The sequence below is a fragment of the Euleptes europaea genome, chromosome 14 (assembly GCF_029931775.1).
Source record: "Euleptes europaea isolate rEulEur1 chromosome 14, rEulEur1.hap1, whole genome shotgun sequence".
In the NCBI taxonomy this organism is placed as follows: Eukaryota; Metazoa; Chordata; class Lepidosauria; order Squamata; family Sphaerodactylidae; genus Euleptes; species Euleptes europaea.
The window spans coordinates 3,185,038-3,207,906 of record NC_079325.1 but is presented as its reverse complement, the minus strand read 5'-3'; the positions used below and the strand labels follow the sequence as shown (position 1 = coordinate 3,207,906).

The 22,869-nt window shown below is 46.8% G+C and overlaps 1 protein-coding gene across 1 annotated transcript in view; it reads left to right on the top strand.

Moving 5' to 3' along the window:
• Window positions 1-7,300: 7,300 nt before the first annotated feature.
• Window positions 7,301-22,869, top strand: part of TTC12 (tetratricopeptide repeat domain 12) — a 41,840-nt gene continuing 26,271 nt past the window's right edge. The window contains exons 1-5 of the mRNA XM_056860724.1: window positions 7,301-7,367; window positions 16,204-16,361; window positions 18,226-18,259; window positions 19,632-19,709; window positions 21,159-21,280. Of these exons, the coding sequence (XP_056716702.1) occupies window positions 7,307-7,367; window positions 16,204-16,361; window positions 18,226-18,259; window positions 19,632-19,709; window positions 21,159-21,280 (453 nt within the window). The 5' untranslated portion in view covers window positions 7,301-7,306. The remainder of the gene's footprint in view (window positions 7,368-16,203; window positions 16,362-18,225; window positions 18,260-19,631; window positions 19,710-21,158; window positions 21,281-22,869) is intronic.

Below are 22,869 nucleotides of genomic sequence, written 5' to 3'. Positions count from 1 at the left end.
TATAGGCTGAAACTCTGAAGGAAAAGTTTATCTTGGGGCCATCGCTTGGCAACTTAACTAGCTAGGGTTGCCAGCCTCCAGGAGGTGGCTGGAGATCTCCCACTATTACAACTGATCTCCAGGCGACAGAGATCAGTTAACCTGGAGAACATGGAAGATGGACTGTAATGCACTATACCCCATTGAAGTCCCTCCCCTCCCCAAACCCCACTCTCCTCAGGCTCTACCCCCAAATCTCCAGGTATTCCCCCACCTGGCGCTTGGCCACCCTACCTGCACCGGAGCCCACTGGCAAACTTGGGCACCTGCAGGGAGAGTAATGGGGAAGAATCAGGACAGAGACATCAGCTGCAGAACTGCACTGCAGAGTCGAGGAAGGCAGGGCTATGCCGCAAGGGAAACAACCACAACCACGTTTGCCCTGAGTTCTTTCTGTTTCTTCCAGCGTATAAATAATATTGTGCGTGTAAAGGGCCATCAGTCACAGCTGATGGATGGCGACCCTGTAGGGTTTTCAAGTCAAGAGACACTCAGAAGTGGTTTGCCACTGCCAGCCACTGCATAACAATCCTGAACTTCCTTCGAGGTCTCCCATCCAAGTACTAACCAGGGCCGACCCTGCTTAACTTATGAGATCTGATGAGATTGGGCTAGCCTGGGCCATCCAGATCTAGACAAAAGACATACAGAAGTGGTTAACCATTGCCTGCCTCTGCATAGCAGCCCTGGACTCCCTCGGTGGTCTCCCATCCAAGTACTAACTAGGGCTGACCCTGTTTAGAAGACAAGATCTGATGGGATTGGGCTACCCTAAGCAACACTGGTGACATACTTTTTGAATCTCCTTGCACTAAAAGTCTCAAATAAAAAAATGGGGAGGGGCTGTGGCTCAGTGGTTGAGCATCTGCTTGGCATGTAGAAGGTCCCAGGTTCGATCCCTGGCATCTCCAGTTAAAGGGACTAGGCAAGTAGGTGATGTGAAAGACCTCTGTCTGAGACCCTGGAGAGCGGCTGCGGGTCTGAGTAGGCAATACTGACTTTGAAGGACCAAGGGTCTGATTCAGTAGAAGGCAGCTTCATGTGTTCATGTGTGAGAAATACAAGCATTAATCAAATAAATACAACCAGGGGAAATCTGCCTGCTACTTCATCACCCTTCAGGTCTATCTAGCCTGGTGTGTTTTAATTATATCAGTTTAGATGCTCACATTTTGAAGGTCAAGTGTTAACCGATAGTCAATATATGTGCTCAAGAGGGGGCTGCTGTGTTATGGTGCGCTTTAACTCCTGTTAGCCAACTCACAAGGCATGCTGAGTTTTGCCGCTCAAGCTGTCTGGACTCACAGAGGCGAGTCACAACTCTCTCTCTGCCACAACACAGCCCCTTGGCCATAATTTGGAACTGGCAGTGGCCGACCATGCAGGGTTGTCATCGCGGTTATTCAGATAACGGCTGTGAAGTGCTTTCAGCATTTGGTCAGGGAAAACACTAAATATATGCATATATTGCTGAGGGAGTTGGGAATGTTTAGTCTGGAAAAGAGGAGGCTGAGGGGGGACATGATTGCTCTCTTGAAGTATTTGAGGGGCTGTCCCTTAGAGGAGGGCAGGGAGCTGTTCCTGTTGGCAGCAGAGGATTGGACTCACAATAATGGGTTTTAATTGCGGGCGGAAAGGTACTGTCTGGATATTAGGGAAAAAATTTTTTACAGTAAGAGTTGTTCGGCAGTGGAATCAGCTACCTAGGGAAGTGGTGAGCTCCCCCTCACTGGCAGTCTTTAAGCAGAGGCTGGACAAACCCTTGTCAGGGATGCTCTAGGCTGATCCTGCATTAAGCAGGGGGTTGGACTAAATGGCCTCTATGGCCCCTTACAACTCTTATGATTCTATGATGAAAGATTGGCGGTACTCTGGAGTACCAGGGCTGATCGGGGAAGAAAATTGGCAAGAGGTAGATTTTTGAGAGACCTGTCACAGTTTTGTACCATCTATGAGTTCGATGCACTTGAGTGTCACCGAGAATGTTTAGGCTGTTTCCTGCCATGAGTTCTAACAAGACAGGCAGGCCAACATTCTTCTTTTTCTTACTGCTCTTTAATTATACGTGAAGAACTTGTCAGTAATTGCAATATTTTATACTTCAATGACTTTTTCTCTAAGGGCTGTGCCGTGGAACGCCTGCTTTGCAAATCGGAATCTCAAGGCAAGCGAGGATTATTACTGTAGAAATTCAACCGTGCCCTGTATCTGCCTCCATTTGAGACCTCTTTTATTGCTATTGCTCGCAAGGAAGGTCAGTGATGCTGAAAAATCAGCATTCCAGATTTCCAGGTGAATCTTTGAATGGAATATAGTTTAGAGCCGAAGCTCCAGTTCAGCGCATCCAAGTAGGAAAGGGTGTGCTGTGCGGCGCCTCTCACGCCTTCCAGAGTTTCTACATTAAATGCACAGTAAACCGCGGTAAATGTGAGTCATTATCTTTGTCAGAGAATGATAGTCTTGCTCTGCAATACCAATTGAATGCTTGTGGGAAGGAATTCTGCCCAGTACTCTGTTGAAAACTGTTGATTAGAAGTTTGATGACAGGAGCACTTTCATGGCCTCCTGACAGATCTCTGCTGGTTTCCCACCTCCGTTGTCACATCGTATATATTTTCTCATTCAGGGGAAGCCATTTTCAAGCCTTACTCTTTAAGAGAAAAATTGCAGGTGGCCGTGCTGGTGCATTAGGAAAAAAATCCCAAAGCAGTAGTAATAATGGCTTTTGTTAAGACCGACTAAAATGTCACAGAGTTGCTCTGCACCCCTTCTTCTGGATGGTTGTTTAGTTAAAAAAGAAACAAAAAACCGTTGTGGGCCAGAGAGAGAAATGATCATGGCAGAAAAGCTTTGCTTCCTGCAACTTGTTTGTAGTAGTCTTATAATGGATCCCAAGAGGAGTCAAGCAGCATTAAAGAGGTGATTTGCGCTAGGTGCAAAAAGGACTCCTGGCAAAATATCCAATGGCGGTGCTCCCTTTGAAACGGGAAAAGCCAAAAGTAATTCAGATCTTTCCCCAGTGCTAGTTGGAGCATGTGGTTTGCTAAATAGGACTACCTTTACTTCTCTCTGACCTTACAACCGATCTGTGACAGAGGCAGATCTGAATTGCTGCAGGCTTTTTTTAGCTTTAACGGGAGAGTAGCCATTGCTTGCTTCTTTGTCTCAGGACTGTAATCTGTTTTGCAGTTTTCACGTTTTCACCTAACTGAGTATGCAATTCCATGCCTATTATTTATTAATTCGTTTGTTTAAAATTTTTATGACCCGCACTCTCAGAAAAGCATAGGATTGGCCTATAAATCTGCATAGCACGTTTAAACACTGTTACAAATTGGAGACTGTTCAGCATTTCCACCATGCCCCAAAGAATCTTTTTCTCTCTCGCCCCCCTATTTATTTTATTTCCCTTCCTCAACAACTAGCCTGAAAAGAATTCTAGAGAACTATTGAAGAGTTTGCAACTGTTACTGTTGCCTTGTAAATAAGTCCAAAGGATGGGGGGGGGGAAGGGGGGTCATAAAATAAACCGAAAATAATGATCGTGATAAACTCAAGACAATTCATGGCAGTGATTTAATGACTTGTCCTGGGGATGGTGGATGAAGCCCACAGCTATAATAGTTAATAGAAATAACTGTCATTACAGAAGTGGAAGAAATACGGGCAGTTCTGGGGGGATTTTCCATCTAGCAGCTGATATAGTTTTGTTGCAATCCATGCAGACATTTTAGTGCCTGTGGCAAGAAGAGGAGGTGACCAAAGATCAGCTTTGTACTGAGTTATTATGATTATTCAACTGCTCGAATTGCACATCCATGTGAAATGCTGCATGTCGGAATGATTGTTAAACAAATTTGAATTTTCATTACCAAACGTAACTATTGTATCTGAACATTAAGAAAATCCCTCCGTTTTTTAAACAGCTAGATTAGAGTCCAAGAGCACCTTCCAGATCAAGGAGATTTTTAGAGATACGAGCTTTAGGGCACGAACCTGCGAAAGCTCATAGCCCCCCCCCCCCAAATCTTGTCCATCTCTAAACTGCTCCTGGAATCTAGCTCTTCTCCTGCAGATTAACACAGCTACCCTTTGAAACTTTCCTATTTACGGTATTATTATTGTTATTATTATATTTAATCTTGTGGATCTCTAAGGTGCTCCTGGACTCGAATCTAGCTCTTCTCCTGCAGAGTAACACAGTTACCCTTTGAAGCTTCCTATTTCCAGTATTATTATTATTATTATTTAATTTCTAGCCTGCCCTCCATCCCCAGCCAAGCCGGGCTCAGGGCGGGTCTTAAACACTGTTAAGGCACTGACATTGAAACTTGGGTGGGCAAATGAGGACCCCAGAGCCAGTGAAGAATGCCAGGCTTCAAATCCCCAGGCAGACCACATGTTCAGTGTGTGACCTCAGGATAGTCCCTCTTTTTCAGCATAGCCCACCTCACAAGGTTGTTGTGAGGATAAAACAGTGAATGTGTGCTGCTTGGAGATCCCTGGAGGAAAGGCAAGATGAAAATGCAGTGGGAGAGCTGGAGCTGCAATAAAAGTGCCCAGAAGGGTTGCCAACCTCCTGATCTCCCAGAATCAGAACTGGTCTTAGGGTTGCCGGGTCCCTCTTCTCCACCAGTGGGAGGTTTTTGGAGGGCGGGTTTGCGGAGGGGAGGGACTTCAATGCCATAGAGTCCAATTGCCAAAGGGGCCATTTTATCCAGGTGAACTGATCTCTATCGACAGGAGAGGAGTTGTAATAGCAGGTCTCCAGCCAGTACCTGGAGGTTGGCAACCCGAGCTCCAGGAGGCAGCAATCAGCTCTCCCGTGGCTGCATTGGTGGGTGGGCCTTACGGCGTGATGATGCCCACGAGGCCACGCCCCTCCTTAACCCCGCCCCCTCCAGGCTCCACCCCCAAATCTCAACGGCGCTGAGGTTGGAAAGCAACAACAACCGAACACCCCACCCAGCATGCCTTGCGGGGCCTCAGCTCCATTCTCCCCCCCTCCCCGCGCCGCGCCCGCTCTCCTTCCCCCTCCCTCCTGCCTCTTTTGCATACGCCACGCCCCCCAGCCGTGACTCCCGGCCGCCATTTTGGACGCCGCGCGGGCCCCGCGGTTGCCATGGAGACCGCCTGGACGCGGCGCGGCCTGCAAGGAAAGGGAAGGAGAAGCGGGGCGGAGACCTCCGGATCTCCCTCGCCGCTCAAGGGACCGCGGTACCGGCGCCTTTTCGCCTCCAGCCACCACCGTAGAAAGCAAAGGATGCAGCCTCTGCACGGGGGGGGGGCGCGTTTCGGGGGGGGTCGTCTTCTTCCCTCCCCTTTTCTCTAAAGCCCAGGTGGAGATTGCTATGGAGGTGTAATGCATGCATCCCAGAGGGAGGCGTATTTACATTAATGCATGCACTCCTTATAAATCATGTAGTCATAATGCATGCGCAATGATTTATTTATATAACAAATCACTTATAATAACACATATGAGTATGCAACCACCGCCTCTCTTGTTGTCATCTGATGCAAATGGCTTCCAGTTCACAGAAAACTCCTGGAATAAAACCGTGGTGATTGTTTGGGTAGCAAGATTGCTGGGAGCCTTGTTTCCCCCCTACTGTCATGAAATGAAACAGATTCCCCCCCCCCCACACACACACACACACAACACACAGAAAATATGGTGGTGTTATAGCTGTCTATGCTGCCTTATTTAATGCAACTGGTTTTTAAAAAACATTTTAGTACTTTAGATTTCTGATTTTAAGTTTTTTTACAGCTGGTGTGTGTGCATGTGTTTAGCTGATATTGTTATATTGCAGTGCATTTTGTTAGGGTTTTGTGGTTTGTATAGGTTTAAATACCTTTTTCCCCCCTGATGATGTTTTGTTTTGAATGTAAATTACACTTTCTAGCTGAGAGGGCAGGACAGAAGCGCCTGCGATGAAACAAGAAGCCGGGCTGCAGAGTGAACCGAAGCTGGACAGACAGGTGTATTTCTGCTTGCCTGTCAAAGCAAAGAGCCTTTGTCAAGGCCGGGGGGGGGGTAGCCCCCCAAATCGGCCGCAGCAAGGAACAAAGGAACCTGTGCTGCTCGCCATACGGCACGCTCTTTCCCATCCGCCACTGTCCTGGAGAGCTCCCCAGTCTCCCCTCCACCACCTCATTGTGGGGGCCCTCAGCATCTTCCCCATTCCAAGGCCCGGTCTTGCTCCTGCCATGATGCATACATGTTATCTCCAGAATCAAAGGAGCATGCCTGTTATCCCAGGTGCTTTGTAACACAGGCATGACAATGCTGCTGCAGTCGTCTTTCTTGAGGGCTTCCTAGAGGCACCTGGTTGGCCACTGTGTGAACAGACTGCTGGACTTGATGGGCCTTGGTCTGATCCAGCAGGGCTTTCCTTATGTGCTTATGTAGGAAGGGGCTATTCATGGCTACTAGTCAAAATGAATACCAATCATGATGCATACCTATTCTCTCCAGGATCAGAGGAGCAGGCCTATTATATTAGGGGCTGTGGAATACAGGCAGGATAATGCAGCTGCAGTCATCTTGCTTGTGGGCTTCCTAGAGGCACCTAGTTGGCCACTGTGTGAACAGACTGCTGGACTTGATGGATCTTGGTCTGATCCAGCAGGGCCTTTCTTGTGTTCTTTTATTCTTAAACATGGCACATTTATCTGAGTTTAACAGTGGAACCCTAAACAGGTCTACTCAGAATCTGGCTTAGGTCTTATTCAGTGGGGCTTATTCCCAGGAAAGTGTTCTTCAGATGGTACCTGTAGGTTTCAGACATTGCTTGGCTCTTAGCAGCAGGGTGTGTGTGTGTTAAGTGCCGTCAAGTCGCTTCCGACTCATGAATGAAAGTCCTCCAAAATGTCCTATCTTTAGCAGCAGGGTACAAACTTAAAATTGCCTTGCCAGTTTACCCCTGGCCTTCCCTGAGGCAAAGGGCAGAGGGAATTCTCCTTTTGCAATGCTGAGAGTCCTGTTAGAGATCCTTAGCTCCTTCCCCGAACTGCAGTAACAAGAATTACTTGAGGGCCAGCCATGGGAGTGAAAATGGCTTGCTGAATATATAATGCAAGCACATGTCCAGAGTAGCAGCAGAAATCCTCAACAGTAGTCTCAGAAGCTGTGTCAATAAACACTTAAAACAGCCGCAAGGTGGCACAATTTAAACATGGTAATGAACCTTGGGGGGATTTTATTATTCTCATTCTCCTCTGCCTCTTTGTACAGGTTTCCTCTTTGTGATTTGAGGTCAAGATGTCTAATCAGCAAGAAGAGCAGGATTTGCAGAAGTTCCTTAGGGATGTGGATGACATTAGTAAGTAGACGGTGAAAATGTTTGGAGAGAGCCATGCCGGTGTTGAGCCGTGGAAACCAGAACACGGTTTGAAAGATGTGCACTGGATTGTTGCTTCAAGAATCCCAGTTGTGCTTTAGGGAAGCCTGGAGTATTTCACTTCACCAAGAATTAGGGAAACTGGAATAATGGAAGTAGTTGCTGAGGCCATTTCTACTGTGGGAGCTGGGGCCACCCCCCAAGCATTCCTAGCCACTGCCGTTGTAGCTTTAAGTTACCTGCTTTCATCCAGAAATAAACAGCAATGTAATATCTTTTATGAGCAAGCAAACATTTGAACTCTTCACAGGGCTTTATATTTAGTGCCAAAAAAAAGTGTGGGGAGAGAAAAAAAGATGTTTCTGAACTCGATGGAAAAACTCCAAATCTGTAGCTTGTAGAAATCTTAAAATGCAGTGTGGGAGATGTAGCAGACTTAATTAGCCTAGACAGTGCTGGGTGCGAAACAGATTCCACATTTAAGATTTCTGTGAGCTGCAGACTAGGGGCTGTTCATTCCCCCCTCATTTGTTTTGTTTCTTGCTCTGAACTTAAAATCGTGCTGACTACTTTTTGCTCTTTGCCCTGGTCCTAATAGAGTCTGTGGCATTGTTGCTTTTGGAGTTTTTCTATTGGACCACCATAGTGATTTGTGACTTTTTACTGTAAAAAACGTTATTTTAAATGGTTGTCCTTGAAATAGGCTGTTTTCTGCTTCACATACAACATTGGTTGTCCTATACAAAATGTGACTTTCTCTTGCTCTCTGTGAAATGAATCACTATGACCCAGAAGTGTTCCATACTTGAGACAAATATTGGCTGTCGTATAGTGGCTATGTCAGGTAATGAGTTTGTTACTCGTATACAGAATTTCCCCATGCCCACGTCCAGCATTTTTTCTGCTGCTTAGTATTGATGAGTTACAGCTATAATGAAATTAAATGCACCTTATCTGAGGTTATTATTAAGCAACCCTTTAATTGTTTTACATTGCAAGAGTTGAAAGACAATGCATATAGGCATGTAGTAGTTAACAGATCCCCTTTCCCCTTTCCAGAAACATCTTTCAGACTTCCAGGTTTCTAGGTGCTAGCGGTTCATTTCTTGCTGCCTGGGATTTATCTGTCAGTCTAGCTATCCAGACATTATTTAAAAGCTTATTTTGAGATCATTCCCAACAGAAAAGGTATTTTAGGGAAGATATCATGAAAGCACAATCTGGAGATGATCAATTAGAACAGCTTTTTCTAAGAAGCAGAGTTACAGTAGTAAATGGACAAATAGTTGATCATGGAAAGCACAGTTATGCATCCATTATAAGTTTATTGAAAGTAATCCTTTGATTTATTTGCTCTCTCTGTTGTAAAGATTGTCTTAAAACTGGTGTTAGCAAATGCTCTCATGACAATCAATAATTTAAAAACTTTCCCATGGGTAACTTTGTCATGTGAGTTTCTTTTTAAAAAAATGGCGATAAGACCTGGCATCTTGACAGATAATTTCATCTGACAATTTTGAAACCTTTTTGTAAACATTAATTTATTTATGCAAACTCCAAAATCTTTTTGAAGCAGGCAGTCTTGCTCCTGAGATTCAGCCAAGAACAAGAACTCTGCAGTCTAAATGCGAGAATAGCAAATAGTAGCTGAGGTTAAAAACACTATGGGGATACTAAAGAAACCTCTCCCCCCCCCCCCCCAGCACTGCCTGATGGAACTGTGGCAGAAATGTAGATCTAAATCATCATTCTTCCAAGATATATGAGATGTTTCTTACATAGAATTGCAAACACTCTTGCATTCATTTGAAAACATTGTGTGCCAGTATTACAAATGTAGACATATATCCTGTCTCACTTGCGGTAGTGCTGTCTACCTCAGCTAGCCTTTGATTAGTTGTCCCTTGCACACCTTTTGGATTCAGTCTCCAGTTCTGTAAGAAAATCTTGTTTTGCTTCTTGTTCTTTGCCCTCCAAGAGACCTGAAACTCATCCTTAATAACACGTTTTGTATTTCCAAAGGGATCATTTTTCAATTTGCGTGTGTTTGAACAGTGCTGGTGGTAGTAGAACTGGAAGTAAAATTGAAACCTTACTGACATGTTACACCTGTGACCTGATTAGCCGCTCTAACTTGCTACCTCTGTTTTCCGCTTGGAAAGTCTACTGACATGGGAACAAAATGCAGAAAACATTTTCCCTGTGTGTGGTCAGAGGCACTTCTTTGTTAGTCTGGACACGTACAGGGAAATATTGCCAGCTAATATATGATAGAGGAAATTTAATTTTTTCTAAAGTTTTACCAAGTTGAGAAGCAGGACCCCCAATGTTGCTGAAATTAATTACTCGCTTCACTACTACAGTGATACAGTTTGTGGGTTGAATCATATGTGGTAACATCCCTTAAACACATAAATCACAGTAAGTAGCTCCCAGGAGCACAAAGAACAATGACTTTGCCAGTTATTTGTGGATCAGGATTACTCATACACATTGAAGTTTATAAGCATAGGACTCCAACAGTACTTTGGACTTTCTTGAGAGGTAATGTGGTGGAATGGTTAGAGCTGACCAGGGAAAACCTGAGTTCAAATGATCACAAGAAACAGAAGTTTTAATATATGGGCTGGAAAAAAACATCCAATGAAACCACCTTGAGCCCACTAATAAAATGATAAATGTATTTCACCAATACATACCCTGACCTGGATGGCCCAGGCTAGCCAGATCTTGGAAGCTAACCAGGGTCGACCCTGGTTAGTATTTGGATGGGAGACCAAGGAAGTCCAGGGTTGCTACGCAGAGGCAGGCAATGGCAAACCACTTCTGTTCATCTCTTGCCTTGAAACCCCTTCAGGGGCCGCCATAAGTTGGCTGTGTCTTGATAGCGCTTTCTACCGCCATCACCAATATATACAATAAAAATGACAGTACCAGTAATCATAACTACTATAACAGTGAACTAAATCGTGACATAGAATCTAAATGTAAATGTGAATATTGAGCAAATGATTAAATATATGACAGCTGAATAAATTGTCCAATGCAAATCCATCAGAAGTCCAAAAAGCAAAAAGTCCAGAAGAATTACTGCTTGCTAGCAAATTCCATTTCAAGTAGTCTTCTTCTGGTAATTTTGATTAAAAGCCACTGTTAATGCTCAGAGCTCTGAATCGCAAGTTTTCTCTTATGACAGCACATAATTTCAGGCTGTGGCTGCTCCAGTTCTCCCGTTACTTAGTTAGCCTGACCTAGCCTAACTAAAGCTAATGGTGTGCCCTGCCCTTGGGGGGGAAGGGATTGGGAGGGTATAACTCTGTTTAAGATTGCACTACTAGTGTCTTCATTGCCTTGAATTGTATTTTATTATATTTCATCGTTTATTTGGACTCTACATTTGTAGATCCGTTTTGGATCCCCATTGGGTAGGAAAGTGTGTGTGGAGGGGAAGTTCCTACATAAAATGATAATGTAAGACCGAAATGTTCTGCCAGGCCAATGGTTGAGGACAGCAATGGTTTCCATCCTGGCTGGCCTCCCTCCCTCTTTCCTTTCCCCATCCTACCTTTTTCAATTTATTGTTACATTTTAATCCCTACCCTTTCTTTTATTGAGATTGCTTGTTCCTTTATTACTTCTCCTTTGGTTTAGCCCCACTATTCTGATGTTTTAAGGGGGCCACTTGAATTTTTAACAGATGCTGGAGAATTTTAATTGCAGCTGTTATGTTTTAATTGTTTGGAATGTGTTGTGAGCTGCCCTGAGTCCAGCTTTGGCAAGGAAGAGAGGAATAGAGCCAGTGTGATATAGTGGTTAAGAGCAGTAGTTAGGAGCAGTGGACTCTGATCTGGAGAATCAGATTTGATTCCCCACTCCTCCACATGAGCGGCGGAGGCTAATCTGGTGAACTGGGTTGGTTTCCCCACTCCTGTACATGAAACCAGCTGGGTGGCCTTGGGCTAGTCACAGCTCTGTTAGAGCTCTCTCAGCCCCACCTACCTCACAGGGTGTCTGTTGTGGGGAGGGGAAGCGGTAATTGTAAGCTGGTTTGATTCTGCCTTAAGTGGTAGAGAAAGTTGGCATATAAAAACCAACTCTTCTTCTTCTTAAATAAAGAAATAAACAAATAGGCAGATCTGTTAGGTAAATCCCAGGATTCCCTATTGGGATTAAAATATTGGTTGCTTACTGAATAGCCCATAGCCCAAGCAGGAAAGATAAAAGAGAAATAGCATTTTGCAGGGCTATCTCTGTATTGCTGCATTAGAAAAAGAGTTTGTACTTACTTACTAGCAACTGTTTGTGTTCTCTGCTGCCGTAGTGCTGTAAGCTTCAATTTCCTCAATTGTCTGCTCTACTTGCATAGCACAGACTGGGGTCAGGGGGGACATCTGGGACGATTGAGTGATGAAAAGATGATTGTTGTTGGGCCAGTGCAGAAGGAAGCAGAATTGGAACAACCAACTCATCTTCCCCCTCTTTATTCGCATCCCATGTCGGTTTAAATTGACTTTCTAATTCACCACTTGGAGAAATTTCAATTATTGCTTGGGTCATCTGTTTTTCTACAAACATGAGCTCAACAAAGGCAGAACTTCAATGGGAGCAGGCGTCCAGAACAGTCAATCTGTTCAGCGGAGATAAAATGCTGACTTTGGAATAGTTACATCGCCTTGTAAAAATGTTCTGTTTTTCAAATTTTCTGGAATGCTCAGAGGTGCAGCGCATTGTGCCTTACGCCGGCAAAGCCCTCCAATTAACTCTGTGCTGGGCAATTTGTCCAGCGCTGGAGTCCATAGCAGAAAGTTATTTAGGGCCTGGGGGCAGCGATTGCATTGCATATTTGAGACGTCCGCAGTTTGTGTTGTTTGCATCTCGTCATCTGAGGATTTTGGCTGCCAAAACATAACTGATGGGCGAACTGTACCTGTTTCTCCAGCACTCCTGATGCCAGAATTTGTACCCTCAAAGGTGGAAAATATGCACCGATCTTTACACTGACCTGAGGCTTGATTTCTGAGTCCTCACACAGAACACTCCTATGCAGTATTACTCCAGTCTAAGTCCACTGAAAGCAGCAGTCGTAGACTGGAGCAACCCTGCCTAGGATTTCACTGAGAGAATCTCAGGGTTTGCAAGGGGCCATCTATTCCAAGCCTCTGCACAAGGCAGGCAATCCAAAGCTAGAGCGATCTCAACAGATGGCTGAGCAGCCTCTACTTGAAGAGCCCACCAAGGGTGCTTTTGCACATGCTGAATAATGCACTTTCAATCGACTTCCAATTTACTTTAATGAAGAAGAGCTCTTTTTTATATGCCGACTTTGTCTACCACTTAAGGAAGAATCAAACCGGCTTACAATCACCTTCCCTTCCCCTCCCCACAACAGACACTCTGTGAGGTAGGTGGGGCTGAGAGAGTGTGACTAGCCTAAGGTCACCCAGCTGGCTTCATGTGTAGGAGTGGGGAAACCAACCCAGTTCACCAGATTATCCTCTGCCACTCGCATGGAGAAGTGGGGGATCAAACCCGGTTCTCCAGATCAGAGTCCACCGCTCCTAACCACTGCTCTTAACCACTACACCACGCGGGCTCCTGATGGTTTGCAAGTGGATTTTTGCCACAGTAAAATCCGGCTACAAAGTGCATTGAAAGTACATTATTCGGCCTGTGTGAAAGCACCCAAATTGTCCTAGATAAATGATTCCGTTGTCTTACGGTTAGGTAGCGTCTCTTCATGTTCAGCCAAAATCTACACTTCTGTGTTGTAAAACCTTTAGATCTAGACTTGTTGTCAGTAGCAGCAGAGGACAAGTCTTTGCCTTCTTCCACTTCATTTATACCCCACTCCCCCCCCCAAAAAAAAAGAGGTTCCAAAGTGACATATATCATTCTCTCATCCTGTACTTTATCCTCACAACAAACCAGTGAGGAAGGTTGGCTGAGAGTTTGTGACTGGCCCAAGGCCAATCAGCGAGTTTCTGGGGCAGAGTGGGGATTTGAATCCTGCTCTCCCAGATCCTTGTCCTGCACTCTAATCACTACACTCTACCACTACTGGCTGTCCACATAACAGCCCTTCAGATATTTGAGCAGTGTGCTCATGTCCCCCCCCCCTCAGTTTTCTCCAGGCTAAACATGCGCAGTTCCTGCCATGTGTTTTCCAGATCCCTCATTGCCTCTGAACCCATTCTAGTATGTCTCTGTCTTAAACGGCAGTGCCCAGAACTGGATTTGTAGCGCTTCTGTTAATGCCACCTCAGACTGTATGAGCCTTTGCTGTGGCTGCATCATGACGCCAGTTCTTCTTCAGCTGGTGGTGGTGGAAAGTGCCCTCAAGTCAAGTTTGCCATTGCCTGCCTCTGCATAGCAACTCTGGACTTCTTTGGTGGTCTCTCATCTAAGGAGTAACCAGGGCCAACCCTGCTTAGCTTCCGAGATCTGATGAGATCGAGCTAGCCTGGGCCACCCAGGTCAGGGTATTCAGCTTGCAGTCCCCTGAAAAATCACACATACTGTGAGGCAGGAGAATCCCGAGGGTACTGCCTTTGTCCCCTCGGGAGCCTGTCGGGGCTGAGCCACAAAAGCTTCCTCGGCCTCAGACCAGGTGGAGGGGGAGTCCGAGTCACTCTCCTCCTCCGTGGAAGCCAGGGTGTCTCACTCTGACTGCCGTCAGCAAGGAGACTCCTGACCACGCTCCTCTCTGGCCTCGGCTCTACTGGCCAATTTATAGGCCTGGCTCCTGGCCCCTCTCCCTTAGCCCCGACCCCGAGCCCTTATTAGGTCCGTCCTCAACCCCCCCCCCACCAATCCCTCGTGATGGGGCCGGTCTCCCAGCCCTGCGCAGGCGTGGTCGCATCATGGGCGTGCCTCTCAGCTGGTTGGCGGGACAGGAGCCGCTCCTCTGCGTTGCACTGCCGTGGTCTTCTGTCCCTGCGCCAGCACGCGGCCCCCCCGTCCTGCGGGTCAGCCCGGGTCCTTCCGCTTCGCCCATTTCTGAAGGGCCCTGCCGCGTCGTCGTCACTTGTTGGCCGGCTCCCTCCGGGTCGGCGGGTGTTTGCCTCGGCGCCTGGTCCTGTCTGGCCGCCTAAAGGGGAAACAAGCCGTTCTGGTAAGGGGACTGCCATTGGGCTGCTTGCATTCCCCGCCTTTTCCTCCTGTGTCTCTTTGGCGGGTGGTGGGGCTGCCAGGACTAAGGGTGTCGACAGTCCCAGATAGACTGAGCGAGGGTCTGTCTTGGGACACACACACCCTCTATGTTAGGGCTCCTCCGATGCAGCCTCCTCTTCAAAAACCCGGGACATATAGTCTGCCAACAGATGACATACTTCCAGACAATGTTTGACCGAAAACTGAAAAGGGAGTAAGGATATGTACCAACGGAGCACCCGCGAGTTGTGGTCTTTCATTCTTGCCAACCATTGTAGGGGCGCGTGATCGGTCACCAGTATGAAGGGATTGTTGGTGAGGTAGAATTGTAGTGCCCCTACAACCCACTTGACGGCGAGGGCTTCTTTTTCGACCGTGGCATGCCGCCTCTCTGCGCCCCGCAGTTTACGACTTAAGTATAAGATGATCTTGATTATTATGCTCCTGTACCAACACTGCCCCAAGGCCGGTATCGGACACATCCGTATGCACCTTGAAGGGTTTGTCAAAATCGGGACTCTTCAGCACGGGGTCACGAGATAGTTGCCCCCTCAAGTCTTCATAGGCCGCCGTCCATCTAATTCGATTAGGTTCGGACTTCTGCAAGCAGTCCGTCAAAGGGGCAGCGTGGCGGGCAAAGTGGGGGACAAAGTGACTGTAATACCCCACAACTCCCAAGAACCTCTGCAGCTGCCTCTTGGCGTTCGGCTGTGGGGATGCTTCCAACATGGTGATTTTATCTGGTACGGGTCGCAGTTGGCCGTTCCCGACGACGTACCCTAAGTAGCGCAGTTCCCTGAAGCTGATGTGGCTTTTGGCTGGATTGGCTCTAAGCCCTGCCTCGTGTAAGGCCTGGCTCCTGGCCCCTCTCCCTTAGCCCCGCCCCCAGCCCTTATTAGGGCCGTCAACCCCCCCCCCCCACCAATCCCTTGTGATGGGGCCGGTCTCCCAGCCCTGCGCAGGCGCGGCCACATCCTGGGCGCGCCTGCCCGCCTCTCAGTTGGTCGGTGGGACAGGAGCCGCCCCTCCGCGTTGCGCTGCCGCGGTCTTCTGTCCCTGCGCCGGCACGCTGCCCCCCCCATCCTGCGGGTCAGCCTGGGTCCTTCCGCTTTGCCCGTTTCTGAAGGGCCCCGCCACATCGTCGTTGCTTGTCGGCTGGCTCCCTCCGGGTCGGCGGGTGTTTGCCTCGGCACCTGGTCCTGTCCGGCCATTTAAAGGGGAAACAAGCCGTTCTGTTAAGGGGACTGCCGTCGGGCTGCTTGCGTTCCCCACCTTTTCCTCCTGCGTCTCTCTGGCGGGTGGTGGGGCTGCCGGGACTAAGGGTGACAACGGTCCCAGACAGACTGAGCGAGGGTCTGTCTTGGGACACATACTATTCTCTGTTTTATAGCTGTGCATTTGATTCTGTTTTTTCTTTTAGATTTTTTTTACCAATGTCACAAAGTCTGGGTGCTTATTTCTTGAATTGTTTGGGGTTTTTAACCACTGAAATTTCAGTTGTACACCTGCAGTTCTCAAGAGAGTGTAAAACGTTTGTAAATGAATCAAGTTTGCAGGTTTCTAGCCGAAGCTTAATAGAAATGGGGGAAGTATCTCTGGGTTGTTGCTTTGCGCACCCTCTAATTTGTCTTAGATTTGCTTGCATACTTCTCTTTCTCATTCTTTTCAGCCAGCTTGATTCAAGGTCTGAATTCCACAAACCCAGCTGTTCAAGAGAAAACCATCGCAGATACAGAGAAAAGATTCAGCTCCATTAAGGAGAAAGAAGAGGTCGAATGCAGGCACACGGTGGACAGAACACTCATCAATACACGACCGTCTGTCAAGGTTCTGTCTTTCTTTTTTGAAAGATGCTTGGTGCGCCAAACAACCAAACATTCAGCCAGGATGATAAGCAATGGCCTTTGCTCATGTTCAGTCTTCCAACTCTTCCTGCATAAAAAATCATCAGTGATTTTGCTGCATATTGATCATTGTTATTTCCCGTTCCAGCATGTGTTACAATGCTCAGAATGTTGCAAAACCAATAACTGTTATTTGAAACTGTTGTATTCTAACTGCTGTTGCCATCTGAAGCTGGGTAGGTAACAACAAGATCTTGGTGGACAAGATCTTGGGGTATGGATGGACCATTAGTTAAATATGAGCAGCCAGTGTGATGCAGTGACAAAAAATGCTAATGTGATCCTGGGGTGCATCAACAGAGGCATAACATCTAAATCGCAAGATGCCATAGTTCCACTGTACACTGCGTTGGCCAGGCCTGGAGTATTGTGTGCAGTTCTGGAGGCCTCACTTCAAAGAGGATGTGGACAGAATGGAGCGGGTACAGAGGAGAGTGACAAGGATGATCAGGGGCCTGGAGACCAAGCCCTACGAGGAAAGGCTGAGGGAGTTGGGAATGTTTAGTCTGGGGAAGAGGAGGTTGAGGGGGAACAGGATTGCTCTCTTGAAGTATTTGAAGGGCTGCCACTTAGAGGAGGGCAGGGAGCTGCTCCTGTTGGCAGCAGAGGATAATATTTGCAATAACAGGTTTAAATTGCAGGCGGAAAGGTACCGGCTGGATATTAGGGAAAAACTTTTTACAGTAAGAGTTGTTCGACGGTGGAATCATCTACCTAGGGAGGTGGTGAGCTCCCCCTCACTGGCAGTCTTTAAGCAGAGGCTGGACAAGCACTTGTCCGAGATGCTCTAGGCTGATCCTGCATTGAACAGGGGGTTGGACTAGATGGCCTGCATGGCCCCTTCCAACTCTTGGATTCTATGATTCTAATCTGAGAAATGGCCTTGTCAGTCGTGGCAGCAAAACTTTGGAACTCCCTCTCCAAGGAGATTTGTCTCCCTCCCTCTATCAGTGTCTTTCACGAGTGAGTGAAGACTTATTGTTTGTTTGTTTGTTTCGTCTGGCATACTCCTAATAACAGCTACTGCCCCTCCTTCTAGTGTTGCTGTTTGTGTATTTTTAGTGGAATTATTTTATCATTTTAACCACTTTTTAAATTGTTTAAATGTTTTATACCTTATGTGGACCCTGATTGGGTGGAAAGGCGGCATAAAAATATATTTAAAATAAATAAATGGGTGGATTCAGAGAGCCAGACTTCCCAATCAGGCATGCCTAAATCGCTCCTTTTCCAAGTAGGCCGATCGTGATGTTTTTTTTTTCTGCACTGGTGCAAAAACTTTTCAGGGCCATCTCCTAAACATTTCACTGCTGCAAGCGGGCATTTTTTTTCTTCAGCAAAAGGGCTTTAATTATGGTGTGTACAGCAGCATGGTATTATTGCATTTTACAGCGTCAACAAACAGCTGCAATTTGACCCATTGAGGTGTCTCTGAAATCTTTTGCCTAATTGATTTTGTATCCCAAGCCCTGAGTTATTATTTTTTGATTGTTTGTTTTGCTTCCTTCCTGTGGCTTTTGAATGCTCCTGACGGAATTAATTCCGACAGCTTTGAAAATGCTGCTCCACTTCGGAGATGAGGGTTATTAGAGTGGTGCTTTAAGTGGCTTTGAAAAATGAGGCTGATCTGCTTTTCTCACTTCTCGTATTTTTCATGCCGTTGGGTACCCTCAGTCAGATAAAAGTTAAGGATCGTCACCAAACAACCTGTTGCAGCAAAACCTTGCCGTTCCCTCCCCCCGCCCAGATCTCTGAGCTAATGTATTGCTTCCACCTCTCTCCTGTAGGATTTGCCAGATCAGGAGGGGCTGACGAATCCCGGTAAGATAAATCCGTGTGTTTCACATTAAAATAGCACAAGGAGCTCTGTGCTGCGCTGAGTTTACAGCTTTCCAGATGGTGCTCATGTGTGTTTCGAGCTCTGTCTGTCTAGGTGGGTCTTGAAGAGTAGGGGTGAAATCTAGAACCCATGAGACTCCTCTGCTATTTCCAAGTCGGGTGCATGAGTGCGGGGGGGGGGGGAGAGGGAGGGACAGATATTGTGCCATGAGTTGGCTGCCACCCTCCTTCCAGCCCCTCCCTCACTTGCTGGCTCCCTAGTGATCGGTGCCAGGCCAACACGTTTTCTTTCTGCTCAGGCTTTTAATTAAGCGGTTGATCTTTTAACATCATTTTGCAGTCAGCCTCTGGCCCAAGCTCGGTTGTACGAGGCTCAGTTTGAGCTGCTGAGGCCATTTATGCAGGACTTTTTCCCTTGTGGTCACCCCTGCCACATTCTCCCCACGCGTTTTGCCCATATTTTCCGGATACTGTTTTAGCGAGAATCTGGATAACGCAGGCAAAATGTGCGGAAACTCGTGGGGAGAGCGAGGCGACCTGTGACGGTTGTGAACAGCATGAATAATCAAAACGAAGCTCCAGAGCAGTCGATGGGAATGCCCGCTGGGAAACAGCCCTGTATAAATGGCCCCAGTGTTTTGCGCTGTTTTTATGCACTGGTTGGGTTTCTACTGCAGGATTTATTTTTTATTACGGTTTGCTTCGTAAGCCGCCTGGAGCTGGTTCTCTGGCGAGGCAGCCTAGATATCTTCTAAATGAATAAACAAATAGTTGCACCACTTCTGACAATAGCTCTGTGAGCATCTTAATGGGCCGGAGACTGTGAGTTTAAATATGCGTCAGGACCATCCCCTTCCCTCTCCATCAGCTCCCTGGTTCTGAATCGAGTTGATGGAATAGATTTGCACGTTGCTGTTAATTTAATAACTTAACCAGAATTTTATAGGTTCCGAAAACAGTTTTTCCTTTTCAGTTCCAAAATCAGAACTACTTTGATCAGCACTGATTTCAATGGGGCGACAGACATCTACGTAACAAGCCTGAATGGCTTGCGCCTTCAATACTTAGAAGGTGATGTCCAGCAAATGTTACCCTATTGCTTCATTATCCAGAGATTAGAAGCCCCCATCTTCTAGAGACGTTCTTCTTTCACAGGCAGGGATTAAAATCAGCCATCTCCATGGACGGGAGTTTATTACCCCAATTCTGATTTGGCGTGTTAATGAAAAGGCTCCTTCGGATTTCCGTTCCACATCTCAAAAATGACTGCTCTCTTCTGCTATTTAGCTTTTTTAAAAATATCAAGCTGTTTTGTTTTTGTTTTTGTATTGAACTTCTCTCTGCACTCTTTTAGAGACCTTCATGGCTGCTTTAGAAAAGGATGCCAAAGAGCGAGCCAGGAGGAGGAAAAAGAATGAAGCCCTCGCAAATGGTAATGATTGGACACGGGTATTTTGGGCAGATGGAAGAGGCCCCTCGGTGAATAGGACGGCTGCTGGAGTTCAAACACAGTATCTTGTGGTCTTGCATGGCTCTGAAGGGAAAGATCTTGTGCATTTCAAACGACCGGCATTCTGATGTCTAGCAGTGATAAGTCATTTCTTCAGTCTCAGAATAATTTTTCATTTGGCTTATCATATGTCGTCAAACATAGCTAAAAATGGCCAAATGGTATTCATAGTGACACTGCAGGAACAAAGGGAGTTTGTGATTGAAAGAGAGTTTGTGACATGGGCCCTTCTGGAATTTGCAATTAATAGAACTGAGTTGAAGCCAAAGCGCTAGGCGTTGTAGCACCTGAGAGACCAAAAAAGATTTTTAGGGCGCGCTCTTGCAAGAGTCAAAGCTCACTTCATCAGATACAAGTTGGAATGGAGATCCGAGTTTTTATCTCCCAATCTGAAGGTGGGAGGGGTGTTTCAAAGAAGGACTCAGGATTCAGAGGTACAATGCACAATGTAATCAGCGGGGGGGGGGGATGCTTTTTTTGTTTTTGCTGTCAAGTCACAGCTGACTTATGGTGACCCTGTAGGGTTTTCAAAGCAAGAGACTTTCTGAGGTGGTTTGCCATTGCCTGCCTCTGGGTCACAACCCTGGTATTCCTTCCATCGAAATACTAGCCCAGATAAGGGCTTAGATTGTGTGACTGGCCCAAGGCCACCCAGCAAGCTGCCATGGCATTAGTGGGGAATTGAATCTGGGTTTCCCAGGTCCTAGTCCAACACCTTAACCACTACACCATGCTGGTTCTCTGGAGAAATGCTTTTGGGCAGCAAATTAGCATCTGTATTAAAATAAGAATCCTATGTCCCTGTTGATAGAAGTTGCAGTTCTTCAAATAACTCCACACTCCTCCACATGAAGCCAGCTGGGTGACCTTGGGCTAGTCACACTCTCTCAGTCCCACCTACCTCACAGGGTGTCTGTTGTAGGGAGGGGAAGGGAAGATGATGGTAAGCCGGTTTGAGTCTTCCTTAAGTTGTAGAGAAAGTCGGCATATAAAAACCAACTCTTCTTCTTCTTCAGAACAGATAACCAAATAGGTACAGTGCAGATCTCTTTCCTAGTCTGCAGCAGATCCTGCAAGCGCCAAAGGAAGGACCAAGCAAACCAAAACTAGGAGAAGAAACTTCTATGCCCCAATTTAGTTACTAGGCAACATTACCCTGCTATACCCATTGAATAACTTGGCAACCCTCTAATTACCTCTCCATTTCTGCAGTGTGTGGCCCATGGCTATTGCTATCCCAACATTTATTCAGCCATAGACCAACACTGCTCCCCTCTGAAAAGATCAAGGTGGTCATTGAGAGGATCACAAAGGTATTTTACGGTACGACCAATAAAAGGCCGGTCTTGTTTATGGCTGTTCCCGCTGCAGCACTGAAAGAGCAGGGGAATGAGGCTTTTGGCAGAAGGGACTATGCAGCGGCCGTCCAGAAGTACACGGAAGGGCTGAAGAAGAAGAAGGATATGCCGGTGCTGTACACCAACAGGGCTCAGGTCAGTGCGGCACGCAAGCAGCTGCAGCGCTTGGGGGCTTCTCAGTACGAATCAGTCCAGTCAACCTTCTGTTCGGCATAACCCTCATTCTCTTTCCTTTCGTCACATCTGTATTCGGTCCTCAGCTCCTGCTGGATATCCTGGGTTAGAAATGCATCCTTTGTTTTCATGTATTGCAGGACTATATAGCCTTGGTTCAGTTAAATGCTTAGGGGCTGTTTAGCTTGGAAAGAAGGCGGTTGAGGGGAGATGTGATAGAGGTCTATGAAATTATGCATGGTATGGAGAGAGTGGACAGGGAGAAACTTTTCTCCCTCTCTGGTAATACCAGAACACAGGGTCATCTGTGTCTCTGGCCTGCAGCAAGCCTTGCAGCGGAGTGAGGATTCGCACCCGGCACTAACCACTGCACATCACTGTCTCCCTGTGTGTTGCAGGAAGAATAATTTTCTTTTGGCTAGATAGTACCACCTTCAAGCCACACCAGTTTTGGGGGCACAGATAATACAAGAAAGATGAGCATTACTGGTGCTTCTTAGGAGCAAAAGTAAGCTTTTAGCTGCTTGGAACACAAGAACAGATTTTGAGCTCCTGGGACTTTCTGGAGTCCGGGCGTGTCCCAGTCGAGCTAGAATTGTGTGAAGCATTTCACTCAGCTTGTGCATGCCTCCTAAGAGGATTTGATGGGCTTTTTTGCCATGTTTCCAGCAATGAATATGGAGAGGTGAGAGTCCGGTCAGGATACGTGCAGGCAGAATGCCTTCAGTTCCACCTATCCTGCATCCCAGGCTGCTAAAGAGGGCACAGCTCAGACCTTGCTACCGAGAGCTCTCCTGAGAGATGCCAGGAAACCAAACAAAATAACCGGGTGCTCTGAAGTTCAGAAGGGGCTGGAGGCAGCCCCCATTGGTTTCTGCATAGGTACATGCATTGCAATGAGTACTGTCAGCAGCGTGTGGCTTGTTTTAGAAGGAGGCAGAGTGTGCCCAGAGGCATGGGGTGTGCCCACATGATTCCAGTTTTAGCTATTGGGTATGTTGCTTCGGCATGTTCCGTCCACCTTCCTCTGGACAAACTGTGTGGTCACCAGGGTGGGTTTCTTGCAGTGAGCCCAGGGTGTGGCTCGCAAGTTGTGTTCCTTACCTTGATCACATAGTTTAATGCATAGTTAAATTGTGGAACTCCCTGCCCCAGGGTCTGGTGATAGCTGCCAACTTGGAAGGCTTTAAGAGGGGAGTGGACAGGTTCATGGAGGAGAGGGCTATTCATGGCTGCTAGTCAAAATGGCTGCAAAATGGCTGCAAAATGGCTACTAGTCATGATGCAGACCTATTCTCTCCAGGATCAGAGGAGCAGGCCTATTATCTTAGGTGCTGTGGAACACAGACAGGATGGTGCTGCTGCAGTCGTCTTGTTTGTGGTGAATGGTTTTATTTGCATTTAGCCATAGGCCATTACAAACATATCAATTTTTTTCTTTACAAATATAACAAGTATGGTCAGGGCTTCCTAGAGGCACCGGGTTGGCCACTGTGTGAGCAGACTGCTGGACTGAATGGGCCTTGGTCTGATCCAGCAGGGCCTTTATT